This window comes from Gopherus flavomarginatus, chromosome 3 (assembly GCF_025201925.1).
Source record: "Gopherus flavomarginatus isolate rGopFla2 chromosome 3, rGopFla2.mat.asm, whole genome shotgun sequence".
Lineage (NCBI taxonomy): Eukaryota > Metazoa > Chordata > Testudines > Testudinidae > Gopherus > Gopherus flavomarginatus.
In genome coordinates, this window is record NC_066619.1 from 41,667,668 (window position 1) to 41,688,583 (window position 20,916).

Below are 20,916 nucleotides of genomic sequence, written 5' to 3' on the forward strand. Positions count from 1 at the left end.
GAGGCAGATTGGGCTCAGAGTTTGTAACGTGCGCCTTTGGTCTTAAAGATGCTATGTATGTAAAATATCCCACATTGTACTATGAAAAATTCTCTGTTTCATGCTGTAGAGAAAGTTATTGTGCAATACCTCGAGTGAGGCAAATTCAGACGTGACCATTACTGCATTACTACTAACAGGGATGGTGGGGCATAGATTTGTAGTGAGGCCCAGTATTGGGTTAGAGCAGTAGCCTGATGAATCAGGAATGTGCTATGTCTGACTAGTCTTGTTGGAGAAAGTGGCTGATGACAATCTTACCACAGTATAGCAGCCTTCTCTTGAGAAGGAAAGTACATTCGCTCCCTGGGGTGTTTCATGCTTCACCCCATTGTACAGGAATATTATGGGATTCAAGAAGTGTAGAGGAAATGAGAAGAAATGTTTATATAATGCTTTCTACCCTCCAGGAAGAAGGTCTGTTGTGACTATTGTTTGACGGATGAGTCTTTGTGTTGTGCCCTGCAGAATCTCCCCTCCCTAACCTCAGATAAGACCATTTTCTCTGATGTGCAAAATTCCATAAAAAGAATATTTGTTTTTGTATTCTAGAGACCCATTTTTGATCGAGGGATCAATGGCTGTTTAAAAAGACAAGTCCTTCCTCTAAATAAGTAACTTGATTGTTGATTAGCTCCGGAGCTTTGCAAAAAATCAGATGTGGAACTGTGCTAATTATGGCAAAGGACACTTTTTATAGTACTGTAATTGGCGTCAGTTAGATGCAAGGAGCTATGCACTTACTCCAATTATATCAAAGGGAAAGGAATCCCTCTGTGTCAGATTGCTCACGGTGCAAATTGCTCAGCGTTTGTAAGCTGTGACTCCTACAAGCTTAAGGGAGTAGCTATTAAAGCTATCACATTTTTGCCTCTGACCTGGACACCTACATAATTCAGGTCATAAACACTTAGCTTGAAATATGGGCAGGGGGGTAAGGGGTTTCACTCTGACACTTCTGCTTTCTAATAATAAAGCCGATGAAGTAATACTGCAAGTGCTGCTCTTTGCGGATGGGATTGGGTTAATGTATACACTGTAGGGGGAGTTGCATGGATGGATCACATTAGTATTCCCGCCCTATCAATGTGCTATGTTGCTCACCACGTCAATCTGCCCGATTCCCTACGTCTAACCAGTCCCACCAAAGGGTTCAGATGGGATCTTCAGCCAGGCGAGCCCTTGGAGACCGGATCAAGGCGAACGCTTAGGGTCCAGGGAGGCGCGGGTCCGCACGCAGACACGCGGCCCTTCTCTCCCGGGGGATGAAGAAGCTGGCGCTGCTCTGGGAAGACACCAGGAGACACAGCCCCGGCAGCAGCGCAGGTTTTGAAGGCTGAATTCCCTCCTGAATGGCAGCTGCCAGCTGCCAGCCCCGGCTGCCTCTGCCCGACCTGCAAATCGATGCCGAGGGGAGGAGGGCTCAGCGAGCGAGCACTGGGCTCTTTCTGCAGGGGCTGACATGCTGCTGAGCCAGAGAAGTTGACGAGCCCGCTCCCCTGCCTGGCTGTAGTGGGAAGGATGCTGTCGGGCCCCGCGCTCGCTCCCCAAGCCTTCCCGCACGCTGAAGGTGACCAGCCGCTGCTGCAGCATTTTAGTCTGTGACTGGGGAGGTGTGGGAAGACAAAGGTGACTCTGGATCCCTCCTCGGACTCATCATCGCCGAGCTGCTGCTGCTGCTGGTGGGGGAATCATTTGCCCGCTCCTGTTGGGATCAGTGCAGCTGCTTTTGCTTGGTGGATGCGTATGCATGAGTTCTGCACCGAATGGGCGCAAGAAGCGCCCCAGGACCGCTGGCTCTATCTTCCAGATCAGCAAGCCCCCCCTGCCCGGCAGGGACGGAGAGCGCCGGGGCAGCGGCTCTGAGACCTCCTACAAAACCCAGAGAGCCCTGGAGGACTGCAAGATGGTGGGTAAAACAAAGGGCTCCCCCCCCCATTGTATTTTTGTAGTTTGCGGTCGTGCCACTCCCCCTCCAGCTTGTCTATTCCGATCACGTGCAGCTGCACTATTTTTAAAACTGCAGCCCCCGGTTAAGTTGACACCCTTTCGCGCGGGTCGTAATGGCTAAAGACAGACCATGTGCCGTGACAGGGGGAAAACTCCTGATGGAGCCTGCAGATTTTTGACCCTCAAACCTCCAAATTGTTTTAGCAAAATAGAAAACAAAGCTAGTGCACCAAAATAATCCAGATCTATTGCATCCCATTGCAACAATGCTGCAAAAACTCAGCTCCAGCACTCGCCCACCCCAAGATCTAGCCAAATTTTGGCCCCAACACGCCCAAATTCGAATGCCTTGCCTAGAAAGATCACAAGTGTAGCTACTCCAACGGCACTAATAAAATCTGTGTCCTGATTCATCTCAGCCTGGCAATGCTGCAAAAAACAGGATCTGGCACCTGGATTCTGCTGAATTCTGCCGATTTTGGCCCCAACCCCTTAAAATCTACCACTTAAATAGATAACAAGTAGAGGTGCTTTTAGTATGCCAAAAATGTCTGGACTTCAACACACCTTAGCAGTGCAAAATACTAGATTAAAGCACCAGGATCTTACTGGATCCATCTAAACTTTGACCCCTCAAATGTAACAGAACAAAATTTCTTCACTAAGGTAGTCACTTAGTATGCCCTAAATATTTGGACCCCAGCATGTTCCAGCATAGAGTGACCAGGCAGCAAGTGTGAAAAATCGGGATGGTGAGGGGGAGGGTAATGGGAGCCTATGTAAGAAAAAGATCCCAAAATCGGGACTGTCCCTATAAAATCGGGATATCTGGTCACCCTATTCCAGCAAAACAACAGCACAAAATCCGTGTCCCTGGCACCAGAATCCAGCTGGACCTCGGCAATATTGAGCCCCAACTCTGCAAATTAGAGATTCTAACTAGAAAACAGGTGGAGCTGATGCTATTTTTCATTAAAAATCTGAACCCTGATATCAGCCCTCTATCATTGGAGCATGCAGTGCGGTAACTGGATCCTGCCCTAATACTCCAAATTAAACTATCTAAATAGAGGGAGTAATGTAACAGCTCTGAGTGCACCAAAAAAGTCCAGACATTATTGCAAGTTGTCATGGCGGCACTATAAATACATATATCTAGCAACATTTTTTCACTCTAACCCCCAAATTTGGACAGCTTAATAGAGAAGAAGTGGAATTGGAGAAGCTTCACTATATAGCCGGTAATATGTTTAGATCTGAGATAAAAAAACAAAAGTTTGGGACCAAAAATTGCCAAGACCCAGCAGCATCCAAGTGCTGAATCAAGCTTTTTGTGCTATTGCTGTTTCTAGATGCACAAGGGTCCGGATGTTTTGGTGGCGTAGCAGCACTACCATTGTATTCTATTTAGGCAATGGCTTTGGGGTGATAACTGCCAACATTTGGCTGTCTTCACCAGAATCCGGGTGCCAGATTTGAGATTTTTATGGAACTTCGCACCACAGTGGACTGAGGTCCAGATTTTTTATTAATTATTATTATTATTATTTTGTGCACTAACATCTACACTTGTTCTCCTTTTAGGCCATGGGACTTGGGAGCTTGAGGCCAAATTTAGCAGGATTCATGTGCTGCATCTGTATTTTAGCAGATGTATAAGGATGCATTAGGGTCTGGATTGTTTTGGTGTACCAGAAGCAGCTAAACCAGTTCTCTTATTAATGCTAGGGAATTTGGGGAGGAAGGCACAAAACTGGCGGGATCCAGGTACAGGAGCTGGGTTTTTACACCACCCTTGCACAAGGATGCATCGGGGCCCGACCCAGAATTTCTTGCTGCAATATGAACAGCTACCCTTGCTCTCTATTTAGGCATTAGAATTTGAGGGTTGTCTCCAAAATTTGGCTGGATCTGGTAGGATCCAGGTAAATCCAGTTTTTTACCTCCTTCTTCCCCACTACCAGTGGCCTTTATTCATGCTTTTATCTCTTGCAGATCATGATTGCATTCACAGTCAACATACATTTTGTTTCTTTAAAATAAAAAGAATGCACATTGTAGATTAATGGAACAAAATAATAATCTTTCCAATGCTGTGTGCTGTGAATATAAAGATTTATCCAATAGTGTCCAAATGTGTCTGGTAACATGATGCTGGGTTGGAGTATTTCTGTGGCAAGGCTGAGAGGTTTATCTATTTCTTTGTCTGTTTATTTCACACTGGCCAAAGTGCTTTCTGGAATACTAAGTGGAAAGTGCCTTTCTAGTGCATCTTATCAGCCAACAACTTCAGGTCAATTCCAAGTCTGAAACCTGGGTTAGAGGCAAGTGACAGGAAGGAAATCATTACAAACTAAATTAGCAAAGGCTCCAGTGCATAAATGAATGGTACTTTCCACTCCCTAAATGTGTTGCTAATCAGAAACTAGAGGGAGTGAAGGGAATCATCTCTGGAGACATTTTTGTCTTTCATTATGATAAAAAATAATCTCATGCTATCGGGAGAAGAAAAGCCGTTATTTATGTTCTGCATAATATTTATGATTAACTACTCAAACACATTCAGAGGTTAGTTGGAATATTACTTTCCTGCAAGAGAATATTTATGGTACATATAAGGTAGCTCACATGAAGGCCCTACCCATTTACTAAATGTTAAAGACTTGATCCCATTCTCTGTGAAGTCAATAGGAGCAGGTCTTGAAGTAAGAATGTTTTTATAAATGCTCCATTATTTTATCACTGTAGTTAAATGTTTCATGTAAGTAAACAATCTGTTTTTCAGCTTGTTCAGGAGTTCAATACCCTGGTGGCTCTGTACCGGGAGTTAGTCATTTCCATTGGGGATGTCTCTGTCAATTGTCCGTCTCTACATGCTGAAATGCAAAAGACTAGAACCAAAGGATGTGAGATTGCCTATCAGGCACACCAAAAACTAGCAGCAATCTCTGGGTAAGAGTCTTCTTGTCTTTCTTCCATTCAAGCAATTACCTTCATAATATTTAAGTTTCTGGTTGCTAAACAGTATTTCAAGGGAGCTTTGGGCAAAGGCAGCAAACTGTTATACTACCAGTCTATGCAAACATCAGTGTTAGGATTTAAACTAAGAGATGTATGGTCTTGGATTTTACGGAATGTACAAACCCTTATCATAGCATCATTTTGGGCCAAATCATGCTACTGATAGGAATTTGGCACTGATGATAGTATCCTATTCACTTCATTAAGTCTTTTCTGTAAAGTGAGAAGGGTTTAATTGGCAGTCACAACGCAAAATGATCAAAAGAATATAATCCGTGGTTGAGCTTCCAGGGTGAAATTCCATGGGCCTGATCCTGCAGCCCTAACACAATACCCCATCAGTGGGAATATTACATGACTAAAGACTGCAGGAATGGGCCTTAAGATAATATGGTTTTATAAATAGCTAAATAGCCTGTGCAGGGAGAGAAATCACCAATTTGATCACTAAGCAGGTGCAATTTACATTTGTAAAATGTACACCTGCATCTGCTAATACTCTGCTTTACACTACAGTTGATTTTGCATGTACAAAATAGGGAGACTAAACTTCTGCCCTTATGGCTATTTACCCCTAGATCAACAGTTCCCAAAATTTACCCTAGCATGGATCACATCGTAAAGGAAATATTGTCTTGTGGACCATCTCCTTCTTATTTGCTACTCTGTGACATCCTGTGGGAACTACAGCTGTTGCTTACATCGAAAAGACATAGAGGGGAAATATTTATGTATTTTCATTTCTCTGTAATGTAATCAGTATTTTGTCCTTTTTGAAAAAAAGTTAATCACAACATCTCTTCATTTCGTCTTCCCTTCACATCTGTTCTGTTTCTCTCAGCTGAAAACAAGGATGAGAAAAAACAAGCTCTCTACGGACTATCAGCAAGTGCTCCTCAGACCATAAGTGGTCCACAGACCACAATTTTAGGAGCTATTGCCTTAGATATTTTAAGTTTGGATCCTGCAAGTTGCCTTGTGCCTCCAGTGATTTAAAGAACTGCTTTGTTGTCCACTGACATCAATGGGACTTGAACTAACTCAGCATCTTGCAGAATCAAGCTCTTGAAGTGGGACATACTTTAAGATACATAGAACTTAAACATAAATCATTTTCATAATTTACATCTGTATTCACCTATCACATTTGCCTATGTTAAATCATCTTCCTTATGTCTGCTAACTCTCTCATCTATTTGTACTGAAATGTGGGCTATAGCCTCCAAGACCATCTTTCCCTATTTGAGTCTGCAGTAAAGCCATATTACTAAATTTGTGACACCACATCCTTGTCATGGTAACAGAATGTGTCATCACAAACTCAGGATTATGGCTATTGCAGGATAAACAAAGAGAAAAAGTTGTTCTCTCAAATAAGGGTAAAATCCCCCCCACCTTCATAAAGCCTGAGTATTTGGGTTCTGTGCAGGTGAAGTGCACAGGTATTGAGAGGTAAAATCCATTTGCCAATTAGCAGTTGCTGCATAGCACTCCTGCTTCTGCTGCTTCAGCCTATGAACTTGTCATGGTATATTTCCCCAATCTGAACCTTAGACTCCAAAAGCTGGGGTACTAGTATGAATTCCCCTAAGCTTAATTACCAGCTTAGATCTGATAAGCTGCCACCAACCAGGACTTGGAGTGCCTGGTAAACTCTGCCCCCCCCCCAAACCTTGCCCGGGGACCCACAAGACCCAGACCCTCTGGATCTTAACACAAGGAAAGTAAACCCCTTCCCTCACCGTTGCCTCTCCCAGATTTCCCCTTCCTGGGTTACCCTGGAAGATTACTGTGATTCAAACTCCTTGAATCACAACACAGAGAAATCAGGTTTGTTCCCCGCCCTTCTCTTCCCCTCCTGGTGTTCCCTCCCTGGGCTCCTGGAGAGATAGACAGATTCAAGCTCCGTGAATCTAAAACAAAGGGATTCCACCCTTCTCCCCTCCCTTCTCCTTCCCTGTTAAGTACAGACTCAATTCCCTTGAGCCTCAACAAGGGGAAAAAATCAAACAGGTATTAAAAAGCAAAACTTTTAATAAAAAGAAAGAAAAAAAGTAAAAGTTATCTCTGTAATTTAGATGGTAAAAGTTACAGGGTCTTACAGCTAATAGACACTAGAAAGAAGCCTCCCCCCCACCAGCAAAAATACAATTTAAAATACTTCCAGCAAACTACACATTTGCAAATACAGAAAACAATCAAAAGACTATAACCGCCTTTTCTACTAAATACTCACTATTCTGAATATATAAGAGACTGTAGCAGGGAGATTGGCAAGAAACCTGGTTGCACGTCTAGTCCCTTCCAGGACCCAGAGAGAACAAAGCAAAACCCAAAAACCACAAACAAAGGCTTCCCTCCACCGAGATTTGAAAGTATCTTGTTTCCTGATTGGTCCTCTGGTCAGGTGTTTTTGATTCCCTGTTTGTTAACCCTTTACAGGTAAAAGAGACATTAACCCTTAACTATTGCATCCAGTACTTCAATATCAGCTGTGCAGGGTGTTAGGGCCACTGCACCAACATAAATGTATATCTCTCTTAGCTCGTCATAGCCTTCTGTGCCTGCCTGTGAAGATTCAACATGGAGATACTTTCTGTGGCACACAGATGATGCACTGAGATTCCTGTGTGGCTGCTCTGCCCATGATTTCCTGAAGCCAGACCCTGTCAGTGATTCCGTACCACTGGTGAATCTCACTCCAAAACCAAAACACTGCCCAAGCACAGTGCTTTTGGTATAATTTTCTTCAGATTTGATTCTGTGCAAAATTCTCTTTTAAATAGACACTGTTCACTCTGATTTGTTCCCCAAGCAAAAGACAAGCTCTTACAAAACTTAGGTCTGACAGCACTAAAAATACCCCTCAAAAAATCTCTGCTATTTTTAAAATTCATTCTGGTTAGGTGTTGTAACAAAGGTAAGGAAATATGCTTGTTTCAAAAGATATGATTTTAACATGTTCATGTCTCAGATAGAAATCTGATGCACTCACAGAAATGTCCTGCAGGTGCTATGAAATTGACATTGTAACTCATCTAAGACTGTATTGAACAACTATAAATAATGTGATATCCATAACAACTGGTAAGTATTAAAAACCCAACAGTTCACTATAAATTGCTTATTTTGTCCAGGAGGCATTTCACAAGATGTGCTTTGCATGTTTAACCTCGTTCACCTGAATAATGAGAGCAAGAGTGAGAGCCAAATTAACTTGTTTCATGCAGTGTTTGAGGACTCGATTAAGACGGCCAGGTCAGGGAAGGGAGGGGATACAATGAGGATTCAGAGTGGAAAAGAAATAGAGATGGCAACAGACATGGAGTGTCAGTCTCTAATTCTGTAAGAAGAATGATGTATTGCACATGGGTCGGGGTCTGGACTGAGATAGGATAAGACAGACTGGAGGGGGAAACGCATTAGGGATGGTAACATAATAGAAAGGAAAGAAGCAGGAGTAGAGATTTTTGAGGACTAGACTTCACTGGTCAGGAGGCAGCAGCACAAGGAGAGGCAGAATTGGAAGGAAACATGAGAGTATAAAAAGTTAGAGCAGGAAATAAATGGACAGAAGTGAGTGGGGAACAGGAAGGGAAGGCACCCGTTGTGGAGGGAGGGGAAAAGGTGCACCTGAGGAGGAGGGCAGTTAGCAAAGGAAAGGGAAGGATAGGTGTCTTCTGCAGCCTTTAAAAATAAATAAGAGCGAGAGAGACATAAGAAGAAACAAAAAACGAGACAGCAGGAAAAGTGTTGCTTTGGCACTGAGTTTGTTGTGGGGACACAGCCCTGGGTGGCCCTGCTTAGTACAGACAATGAAGAGAAAAGTTTAAAATATCAGTGTTTTTTTTAATTAAATTACAATTACTGGTTAAAATCAAGACCAAGAAGAATGTCTAACATTGCCTCTGTGGCAGTTAGCACCACTTAAAATATATTGTACCCAAGTTAAAGGAATAAGAAACAGCTGAAAATATTAAGTAGCCATAAACATGTTTAATCAAAACTGCATGTTCTATTCATACACTGAATACCATGGGAGTCTCTGTGCACTGCACACATAGTTCCTGAAAATTCTGATACAGCATCCAAAGTGACAGTAGTTCTGGTGTGATGTATTGTCAGCTGGGCAAAGCCACCACCCCAACTCTCTTGCCTTCTCTTGTGGACCCGGTTCACACAGGAGAGAGGGTGGAGGGTGGAGACTGGTCAGGTCAGGGGTGAGGAACGAGCATACAGAAGCAGGGCCAGAGCTAGTGCAGAGCCAGAGATGGACTATGGAAATTCTCCATTTTTCTGGGTGGAACCCTCTGGGCTATCACATGGAGGCACTGCCCCACAACATAAAGACTTGGGAGGAACTCCATAGTAGATAGTGTACAAAGTAATATATTGATATTGCCTCAAACCAAACACTATTATGACTTTTGAGGAATAACAAATATAAATAAAAACAGATGAAGTAGAAACTTTCCATCTTCATTTAGCAGCAATGAAATACAAGGAAATCCTTTCTGATGATGCTCGTGCCTTACCACATGAGGTCAAATCCTGCTCACCCTACTCCCTCAAGAATCGCATTAACCTAAAGAGATTATTTTCAAGAATAAGGTGAATAGGATTTGGCTCTTGAGCTGAGTTATTGCAGTTGATTATGGTATCAGAACCTAGAAATGTCAATGGAATTCTACTTCATATAATATGCATGTGTAGGATCATAGGTTATGGTCAAAGCAGCAGAGACTACAGCAGCAATAGAAAATGAGTCAGCAGGATTTTCTTCAAAGGTAGAGTTCAGAGGAAGATTTTAAAATGGGAAAGGCATCTGGGTGAGGATGAAGGAAAAAGTACTGAGGAGGTACAATTCTTTTTTGGAAGAGGATCTGCTCTATAGAAAGGCAAGGGACTAGGCGGGTGCAGTGATTGGCAAGGGAGCAAAGAATGAAGAGCTGGGTTTGTGGGCAAAGTACATTATTATTTTGGGGCATAAAGGACAGAAAGAGAACTCAGGGCTGGAGTTTCAAACACGTATGCACCACTGCATGCACACTTTCGCAAATGCCTAATTTGTTACTCAGATACCTGATATGCATGTATAGTTCATATGCTCTGTGTGCACATAGCCAACTAAACATCTAACTGGCCATGTCTATGTGCTAATGGCTGGTTTACATGTGAATATTGGCTCTTTTTGCATGGAAGTTGGTCATGCAAACGTGTGTGCACGCATGCAATTGTGTGCATCTAACTTTGAAAACCTGGACTTATTGTTCAGAGAGCCGTATTTTTGAGAGATCATCCAGACTTTACAGAACAGAACTGTGCAGAACCTTTGGCTATTTTCTGCTTGATACTATATTTTTAGTAACCTGTAAAGTTACTCAAGGTTTGCTTCCAGAAACCTTGATAATATAATTGAGTATCCTACTGTCTCTCTTGATAGAGAGCCAGTAATAGTTAAGTGATTATGTAACATAACAAGGAAAAGTTCCCATCAAGTGGTTATGGTGACATTATAAGCTATAGTAGTGAATCTTATCATGAGAATTCCAAGATGAAGTTTCCTTATGTTACACTATGGTATATTTATTATTTTTATAATAAAGTCAATGCAAATACTAAGGCAGCATAGTTTTAAAAAAACCATAAATACTCAGGAACAACAAAAGTTAAGACTCCCACAGCTACGTTACTTTGGCCACATTGCATTCCACTCCTGACATCATGCAGAAACATTGAATATGGTCTTGCTTGAACTATGTAATATTTATTTAATTTTATTATTGTTTTCTCCTTGTGATTTTCAATACATTTATATTGTTTTCTGGACCAGCAGAGGATCACTCCTCTCTGGCTTATTTAATACCCAGAAATTGCCATGGCTATATCAAAAAGCTGAATTCAAACCCATTTGTGGTTGTATTTTTATTAAAATTTCTATGAACTTCTCCCAAATCAAAGTTTTCTAAGCAAGCAAAAAAAAATTGTATCTTGGTCCAAATATTGCACATGTTGAAAAAGCCAAGTTAAAAAAAAGACAGTTCGGACTTGTAGCCATGTGAGAGCTATATTAAGACAGACATCATAGAAAAAGTTTTAACCATTACCCTTGAGAAATTAAAGAAGGCACAGCAAGAATAAGGATGGCTCAGCAGAAACATAACATGGCACCAGTCAGTAAGGGCTGGTCACTAGGAGAGATTTTTTATAATAATTAGTCACAGTGAGGTAATGTAAGCAAAAGAACAACAAACCAGAGCTCTTACCAAGCAGAACATGGAACTCTACTCTCCCTGACTAGTTTCACTGCAGCTGTCATTTCAGTCCCTTCCCAGAGCACTCATGCAAGGGGAAAGTGGTGTTGGCCTTCATTCCTTGAGTCTTGGGGACCAAGTGGTGCCCCTGTATCTTGCCATGGTTTATGGCTGGGGTATTTTTATGGCCAAACTTGCCTTTTGCTAACTTAGCTTTTTCACAGAGGAAATGTGGGATCAGAAATAATACATATTGAATGAGAGAACAATATCAGGGTTGGAAAGGATCTCAGGACGTCATCTAGTCCAGGGGTCAGCAACCTTTCAGAAGTGGTGTGCCGAGTCTTCATGTAGTCACTCTAATTTAAGGTTTTGCGTGCCAGTAATACATGTTAATGTTTTAAGAAGGTCTCTTTCTATAAGTCTATAATATATAACTAAACTATTGTTGTATGTGAAGTAAATAAGGTTTTTACAATGTTTAAGAAGCTTAATTTAAAATTAAACTAAAATGCAGAGCTCCCTGGACCTGTGGCCAGGATCCAGGCAGTGTGAGTGCCACTGAAAATCAGCCTTTGGCATGTGTACTATAGATTACCTACCCCAATTTAGTCCAACACGCTGCTCAAAGCAGGACCAATCCCCAGACCCAGATCCCTAAATGGCCCCCTCAAGGATTGAATTTACAACCCTATCAGGGCAATGCTCAAACCACTGAGCTATCCCTCCCTTCACCTTGCTATAGTAGAATCCTGCCCATTATGTATGTATAATTTTAATTAAATAGAAAAAAAGTGGTCAGAGAAAAGGCTTTAAATGCATTTTCGATGCAGTGTTTTATTATAGTAAATGGTATATCTAAGGACTCAGCTGTTCCTACATTAGTCTGCTATTGCCCAGGTATTGCAAAGGTTTTTAGAATGGCAGAAGGGTGGATGTTTTATGGTGGATCTGACTCGATTCAGTAAAAACAACAACAAATGTCTGGCTTCTGCAGTGCAGCTTCTGCTACCCTAAATTATGTGGAGTGATACCTTACTTGGCAAGAAGTCCTATTTATTTTATAAGGACTAATCACTGAATAAGGTACTATTAAGCATGAGTGAAGGTAGCAAAATCCAGCTCCAACTGAACAAGCGCTTGCAAGATCCAGCCCGTGTTTGTTATAAACATTCCCATTCCATTATAAATGAGGTGTGATATACAGTGTGTGTGTACATGTGTGTGCGTGCGTGTGCGCAGGAGCAGCTTCTGTTAACATTTACTATAGCCCCCTTAAATGCTTACAAAAAATCTGTTATTTAGTGAGAGTACGTAACATTATGGAGACACATTCTAATTTCATTTGCACCATTTTAAATGTGAATGTTCATTGATTTCTCACTTATGGAATTATTTCAGATTTATACTGCTGTGGCAGAGATCAGAACTTGGCCCGCAGCAACTGAACCAAAATACACTGTGCTTGACCACTGTATATTTAAAAATGATGTAAAGGGACACTGCCAGTGTGAAAGCTAGTCAATTTAAAAAAGACAATAAAATAATGTAATAATATATGGAGATATACCTATCTCATAAGCTGGAAGGGACCCCAAAAGGCATTGAGTCCAGCTCCCAGCCTTCATTAGCAGGACCAAGTACTGATTTTGTCCCAGATCCACTCAAGGATTGAACTCACAACCCTGGGTTTAGCAGGTCAGTGCTCAAACCACTGAGCTCTCTCTCCCCTGCTAAATTAGCCCTCCCTCCTGGTTAAAAATAGTTTCAGTGATTGCACATATCCTCGTATCCCTTTCCCGACTTTTGCTATTTGACAATCAGGTTTTCCTATTTAATAAAATGTTTTTCTCTCCCCTGTTGCTATGTGATAGAGCCATACAAAGAACAGAAAAACATAACAAAGGTTGAAGTTCACCCTTGTGAAGAGAGCCAGCGTCAGTCTATGCACCAATGAAGTACCAGTTAAGCCCTCAAAAAAGGACTTACATGACTCATAAGAGTTATTACCATTTATTTTTTGCATTACCCTAGTTCCTAGAAATCAAATCAAGATCTTGCGCCACTATGCTAGGCACTGTACAAAAATATAGTAAGAGACAGTCCCTGCCCGAAAAGGATTTCATCATAACCAATTTCATCCCTGGTGCAACTATGTGGAGGTCAGTGGAGTTTCACCAGGGACGAATCTGGCCCAGTGTGCTGGCAAATGCACAAAAGATCAAATTTATCCCCAGGCAGAAAACCAGCACATGACCCAGGTATCATTTAAGCCCTGTTTTGAGCACTTAAGTGGATTGTTAGCCTTTGCTGCCTCTCCGCACAGGGTTGCATGTGCTGGGTTGCAGCAAATAAAAACCTTAACTAATTGCTTGATGTTGTTATAGCATATTATTGATTTGTTTTAGATAAGAACATTTAAATCCTAAAATTTAAATCCTTAGGGAGCTGGATTCTTAAAAACCATCAGTCAGATTCTGCCTTACTTCATGAATAGTTCCATTGATTTCAATGGGATTTCTTGTGGAGTGAGGTACTAATCAGAATGAATAAAGGTGCCAGACTTTGACCCACAATTATGTATTATGGAAGTACTGGGTGGAGCACTAGTTTCTAAGGTGCCTTTTATTGATTACTTTATATAGCTTCTCGTGCAAGATTATTTTGAAATAAAGGCACTTGTTGTATCAAAGCACATGCAGATACATTCAGCAGAAAAGTAAAAACAGCAGCAGAATATATAACAGTGAGTTTAACCTGTGACTGCATCCTCCGATAAAGTATAAAGGTGGCATACTCAAGCCAACCTAGAGCTGTAGAAGAAAACAATTTTTGAACATACTAGTAATCCTATTGCTGTATTCCCCCCACCCCCAAGCAGGCTTGATCCTGTATTCCATACACCTCATGTGCCCCCAACTTTGGAAGTTTGGGGTATTCAAGGAATGCAGTATCAGCCCAAAGACAGTAGGAGGAGCCAGTTACCCTGCCAGTAGTGCACCACTCCCCTTGGTTTCAATAGAAGTTGTCCATGTCAGCTGATGGAATAATCAGGCCTTCAATTTATTAAAATATGAGAAGATTGCATCTCACTTAGTCCATCTGTTTGGGTCTTGTTTATGGTATGCTAATACTGTGACCTCTCTGATTATCAGAGAACACAGAATGACAAAATACTTCACAGCAATATGTATACTGGATTCAAAGATGCAAAACCCTATTTTCCAAGGAATCTGTATATACCAGCGGTTCTCAAACTGTGGGTCGGGACGCCAAAGTGGGGTCACCAGGGCTGGCTTAGGCTTGCTGGGGCCCATGGCTGAAGCCAAAGCTTGAGCCCCACTGTCCAAGGCTAAAGCTGAAGCGTGGGGCCGAAGCCAAAGCCTAAGGGTTTCAGCCCTTGGTGTCGGGGCTCAGGTTACAGGCTTCTTGCCTGGGGCTGAAGCCCTTGGGCTTTGCCTCCCTCCCCGCCCAGGCTGGTGGGCCTCAGGCAGGCTCAGGGTTCAATACCCCATCCTGGGGTCATGTTGTAATTTTTGTTGTCGGAAGGGGGTCATGGTGCAATGAAGTTTGAGAACCCCTGGTATGTATAGTAAACCCACTCAGAACCAGACGTCCTTTTAGTCCATTTATGCCACAAATTGCCACATTGCAGAGGAATTTTAATACTGTGCCTTCTTAATGGATATATTTACTGTAGAATTGAAATAGAACTAGTTCGTGTGGATCATTTGTTTAGGCACAATCTGTACAGGAGAATTATATTTACTATTCAAGCAGGGAAGCTACTGCTTCCCTTAGAAATCTAGTAAGGGAGGGTTTTCAAAACCTTGTGAGGGATTTAGGAGCTCAGGTTCCACTGAATGCAACTTAAATTTGACATATAGACTGCTGCAGCGACACAGGAGCCAGCAAACAGAGCTGTAAACGGGAGTTTGAGTGGGTGTTTGGGAGAAGACTAAGAGAAGTAGGCAGAGGAACACACAGGCTACTGAAGGGAGTGTGCAGTGTTCTAGCAGTGTCTTGGTGCTTGTTGGGGGTTTGTTTTGCTGTGGGTGGTGGTGTTTTGGGTTGGTTTGTGTTTCCCAGATTTACAGGATTTAGGTGGGAAGCCTATGATAGATACAGAGGCAGCAGTTGTAGTGACCCAAGCAGTGGAAGACACAATGAAGATGACTGGATGTGGAAGCTGCGGCATGCACATGATCCTGGAGGGGGTACCTGAAAAGAGTTTTGTCTGCATGAAGTGCCGCCTGATAGAGCTGGTGGAAGAAAAGATCCGAGGATTGGAGATGCAGGTGGAAACTCTGGTCGAGCTTAGAAGGGGGTTCGAGCAGATGATGGAGCAAAGACATGATGAAGCTGAAGGGAAAAGCTCAGTGGATCTAATTTACCTCAATTTCAATAAGGCATTTGATACGGTTCCACATGGGGAATTATTAGCTAAACTGGAAAAGATGGGGATCAATATGAAAATTGAAAGGTGGATAAGGAACTGGTTAAAGGGGAGACTACAACGGATCATACTGAAAGGTGAATTGTCAGGCTGGAGGGAGGTTACTAGTGGAGTTCCTCAAGGATCGGTTTTGGGACCAATCTTATTTAATCTTTTTATTACTAACCTTGGCACAAAAAAGTGGGAATGTGCTAATAAAGTTTGCAGATGACACAAAGCTGGGAGGTATTGCTAATACAGAGAAGGTCCGGGATATCATACAGGATATGATGATGACCTTGTAAACTGGAGTAATAATAATATGATGAAATTTAATAGTGAAAAGTGCAAGGCTATGCATTTAGGGATTAATAACAAGAACTATTGTTATAAGCTGGGGAGGCATCAGTTGGAAGTAACAGAGGAGGAGAAGGACCTCGGAGTATTGGTTGATCACAGGATGACTATGAGCTGCCAATGTGATATGGCCGTGAAAAAAGCTAATGCGGTCTTGGGATGCATCAGGCGAGGTATTTCCAGTAGGGATAAGGAGGTCTTAGTACCGTTATACAAGGCACTGGTGAGACCTCATCTGGCATACTGTGTGTGCAGTTCTGGTCTCCCATGTTTAAGAAGGATGAATTCAAGCTGGAACAGGTTCAGAGAAGGGCTACTGGGATGATCCGAGGAATGGAAAACCTGCCTTATGAAAGGAGACTCAAAGAGCTTGCCTTGTTTAGCCTAACCAAAAAAAGGCTGAGGGGAGATATGGTTGCTCTCTATAAATATATCAGAGAAATAAATACCAGGGAGGGAGAGAAATTATTTAAGCTCAGTACCAATGTGGACACAAGAACAAATGGATATAAAGTGGCTATCAGGAAGTTTAGACTTGAAATTAGATGAAGGTTTCTAACCATCAGGAGTGAAGTTCTGGAACAGCCTTCCAAGGGGAGTAGTAGGGGGGAAAAGACATATCTGGCTTCAAGACTAGCTTGATAAGTTTATGGAGGGGATGGTATAATGGGATAGCCTAATTCTGGCAATTAATTCGTCTTTGACTACTAGCAGTAAATATGCCCAATGGCTTGTGATGGGATGTTGGGGTAGAATCTGAGTTACTACACAGAATTCTTTCCTGGTGTCTGGCTAGTGAGTCTTGCCCACATGCTCAGGGTTTAGCTGATCACCATATTTGGGGTCGGGAAGGAATTTTCCTCCAGGGCAGATTGGCAGAAGCCCTGGGGGGTTTTAACCTTCCTCTGCAGCATGGGGCACGGGTCACTTCCAGAAGATTCTCTGCACCTTGAAGTCTTTAAACCATGATTTGAGGACTTCAATGGCTCAGACACAGGTTTGACACAAGAGTGGTTGGGTGAGATTCTGTGGCCTGCATTGTTCAGGAGGTTAGACTAGATGATCATAATGGTCCCTTCTGACCTTAAAGTCTATGATTCCATGAATTTCTTGGGGGCTTTTGAAAAACTCTCACTAAATGGAGAAACATGAGACCCACAGTAAGACCCCAAAATCCCACTGATTTCAGTGTATGCAAGGAACAACTGTATTCTGATTCATCTTCAGTAGCAAAATTTCCAGTGGCAGCAATGGGAGTAGGACTGGGCTCTGAAAGCAAGAATGGGCCTTAAATTTGTATCTGTTCTTTGTGTTCTTCCAGATTTCTAAATCACCTGCTACTGTCAAATGGGAATGATGTGAAACATGCCAGTAATTGCTATGCTGCAAACGTGACTGATTCCTTTTTGTTTCTATGGAATTTTAAAAAAATAAGATTGACTTAATTATGGAAAATTAATTAATTTTAATACATTTAAATTATATTCTGAATTATCCTTAGACTCACAGTGATATTTCTTTGGGTACACTTCCATGAAAGGGTGTTTATTTGTTCAATAAGTTAAATTATTTGGAAAGATGTCTTTTTTATTATTACAGTTTGATATTTTGTACAGGAAAAGCAGAATAATGACAAATATCCAATTTGTCAATAATGTCAGAGCAAATTGTATGACATTTGGGTGACTGTTCATTTTGTCAGCATGTATGTACGCAGAACAGTGCAAGCCCTTGTTCACTTTATTTTAGAGTATGTTGACCTTGGGTTCATGGGCAACTCGTACAGATGAAATACACCCTTGTACAAAGGGCCTGGATTATAAAGGTTATAAACCATTAAAACCCATATTTGAGGGCTCGAGTGGGGCTTTCATTGTGTACATACCTTATGCTGGACCTCTGTACAGGGGTGAATTTCAGTCATAATGTTTAATCCTGCAATGCCTACCCAAGGGAGTAGCCTCATTGACTTCATTGATACTACCCATGATTAGGGATTACTAATTAAGCCAGCCCTTAATTTTGTTTTAAAAGTTTTAAAGGCAAATTCTGTGAAGTTCTGAGCATCTTATGGTTGGTGCTAAGCATCCCCAAATCCTATTAATGTTAATGGGAGTTGAACTCAATTACCACCTTGCAGGACAAGGCCCTTACTTTATATTGTCCACCCCAAGCATTTAAAAATTATAAATCAGGTTCCTCAGAATAATGAGATAAAGTTGCGGGGCTCTTTTCATCTGCCTTCTGCTTTTTGAATCTGTAGGGTTCATGTTTTCAAGGTTTCCTCCACAACCAGGAGGGCTAGAAATTTACTTTGTTTGTTTAATGAAAGAAAGATGTGTCTCATTAATCACAAGACCCCAAGAACTGGGGTTTAAGAAAAAACACTGAATATTGCACGACTCACAATAAAATCATGATTTTCTATTGCATAGGGGAAATGGAATTTAATATGCAGTTGCTACAACACACAGTACTTCACATTATAACAGTGTATTAAGTGCAAGTTGTGGGTGCTCCAAGTCACTGAAAGTTAGGCCACTTATTTAGGTGCCCAAATTCTGGATTTAGTACCTAACTGAACATTTTGGCCTCACTCTGTAATACTCTGATTTCCTGACTCCAAAGTTTGTATGTTAAAGAAAGAGACAGCTTATTTCAGCTTGCATCAATAGCACTGTATTTCTGCTGCCTCGTGGTGTCACCATTTATATTATAAACCCTGACTTAGATGGGTTTATGATTCAGTCATGAAAATTTCTTCTGGACTAAAACGTCATTTGCAGATACTCGTTTAGTCCCTTTTAAAATACAAATTGTGAATGAAATCAATTTAGTCAGTTTTAAGTCACAGGGAAAAAAACAAACAAAAAAGAATCATTTGTGATTCCAGACACTTCTAATGCCTAATCTCCAAGAGTGGAATCGAGGGAAGCAATTAATGGAGGAGAAAACAAGGTTATTTACTAAAACTGGCATTCTCAAAATATCTTGCCTCCACAGATTTACCGTTCCTTTGTCCCTACTTGCCTTTGGAGAGTTGCTCTGGGTAGCTGGATATTGAAGATGCAAAGCATAAATGCCTCCCTCTATAGATTTGTTCTTAACAATTTAAGGCAGGGGTAGTCAATTATTTTTTGTTAAGGTCCAAATTTCTTGGGCAAGGTATAGTCAAGGTCTAGATTCCAGAGAAACTTTTTCACACCGTAATAACAATAATGCTAATAAGAAGTAAATAAAAAGATTTCATGGTCCATTCAAAAGCATCTGGTGTTCCAGATTTGGCCCCCAGTCCACTATTGACTATCCCTGACTTAAGGTATGTCTTCACTGCAGTCTCGGGGTATAATTGCAGTTTACGTAGATGTACCCAAGCTAGCTTTAATCTACCAAGCTCAGGTACTAGCATAGTGAAGCTGCAGCAGTTTGTGCTTCAGCACCGGCTGTTCAAGCCCACCCAAAACACTGGGTAATTAGTTGCACTGCTAGTCCAAGCTGCCATGGCTCTACTTCTCTGCCACCCAAGCTTAAAGCTAGCTCATTTATGTCTACACAAGCTGCAGTGACACCCCAAGACTGTAGTGTAAATATGCCTTTAGCGTGCATGTGTCCAGGCATTCCAGTCACTTAGGCTCACGGGCGGCTCCAGGCCCCAGCACGCCAAGCGCATGCTTGGGGCTGCATGCCGCTGGGGACGCTGTGCCGGTCGCCGGGAGGGCAGCAGGCAGGGCTCTGGTGGACCTCCCGCAGGCATGCCTGCGGAGCGTCTGCTGGTCCCGCGGCTTCGGTGGAGCCGCGGGACTAGCAGACCCTCTGCAGGTATGCCTGCGGGAGGTCCACCGAAGCCACAGAACCAGCGTATCCTCCACAGGCACGCCTGCGGGAGGTCCACTGGAGCCACGGGACCGGCAGAGCGCCCCCCGCAGCATGCCACCATGCTTGGGGCAGCAAAATGTCTAGAGCCACCTCTGCTTAGGCTCTACCTTTTTTCACGGCTCTGAATGTGTTTGACACCCAGAATGTGGAGGTGTGTTGACAATATGTTATGGGTACTCCAGTTATGGGTAAATAAATGTAGCTGTAGCATTACAGCAGCAATGCTGAGTATAGGGTTGAAATAGCCATTTGGTTTTAAGCTACTTCTAGCTAAACAAAACCCTTTTAAATCACAAGTTTGGAGGGGAAAAGGTGACTTACTTACTGTCAGGATATGGAAACAAATATATTTTTAAAACCACAACCAAATTTGGGGTTTAAGTTAGGTTGTCAGTGGCCCTTTAACAATGGTGTTATATCAGAATACACTAATATAATTAGACAATACAGCATGGTTGCAACCTCTGTCATGCTCCCCATATGCTCTGGTTCATAACCTACCAGTTTTTGAAATTTCACTGAGCCTCCAGAAGAGATAGCTTAGGAATAAAAACCAGCATGATAAAATAATGTGTTTTCAGTTTGTTTAATAGGAAAAGTGTGTTCAGTAGTTAGAACTCAGCACCTTGATCTGGAACATCTATGTTTTCTGCCTGGCTCTGCTACTAGTCACTTAGGCCATGATTTTCAAAGATGGGCTAATGATTTTGGGTGCTGCAATTTTTGGAGACACCTTAAAGCAGTGTTTCCCAAACAGGGGAGCCATCAGGGTTGGGGGGTGGGATTTAATCAATATGCCCACTGTTTTTTTCTTTCTAAATGAGAAACTATTAAACTAGGCTTAAAAATCAACTGTGTATTATCCACATATCTGCATTTTATGCTGCTGGTATTACTGCCAGGCCTAGGAGCCTCTCTGCATCCTGGGCTGAAAGCCCTCTGGCGGAGTGGAGGGCAAAGAGAGGCTCCAATGGCCAGCAGCAG

General features: G+C 42.1%; 1 protein-coding gene across 2 annotated transcripts in view; it reads left to right on the forward strand.

The window, feature by feature from the left end:
- The first annotated feature begins 1,169 nt into the window (after positions 1-1,169).
- RGS7BP (regulator of G protein signaling 7 binding protein) overlaps positions 1,170-20,916 on the forward strand; it is an 86,994-nt gene continuing 67,247 nt past the window's right edge. For both annotated transcript variants that reach the window (XM_050947125.1, XM_050947126.1), the window contains exons 1-2: positions 1,170-1,948; positions 4,775-4,941. In XM_050947125.1, the coding sequence (XP_050803082.1) occupies positions 1,790-1,948; positions 4,775-4,941 (326 nt within the window). In that variant the 5' untranslated portion in view covers positions 1,170-1,789. The remainder of the gene's footprint in view (positions 1,949-4,774; positions 4,942-20,916) is intronic.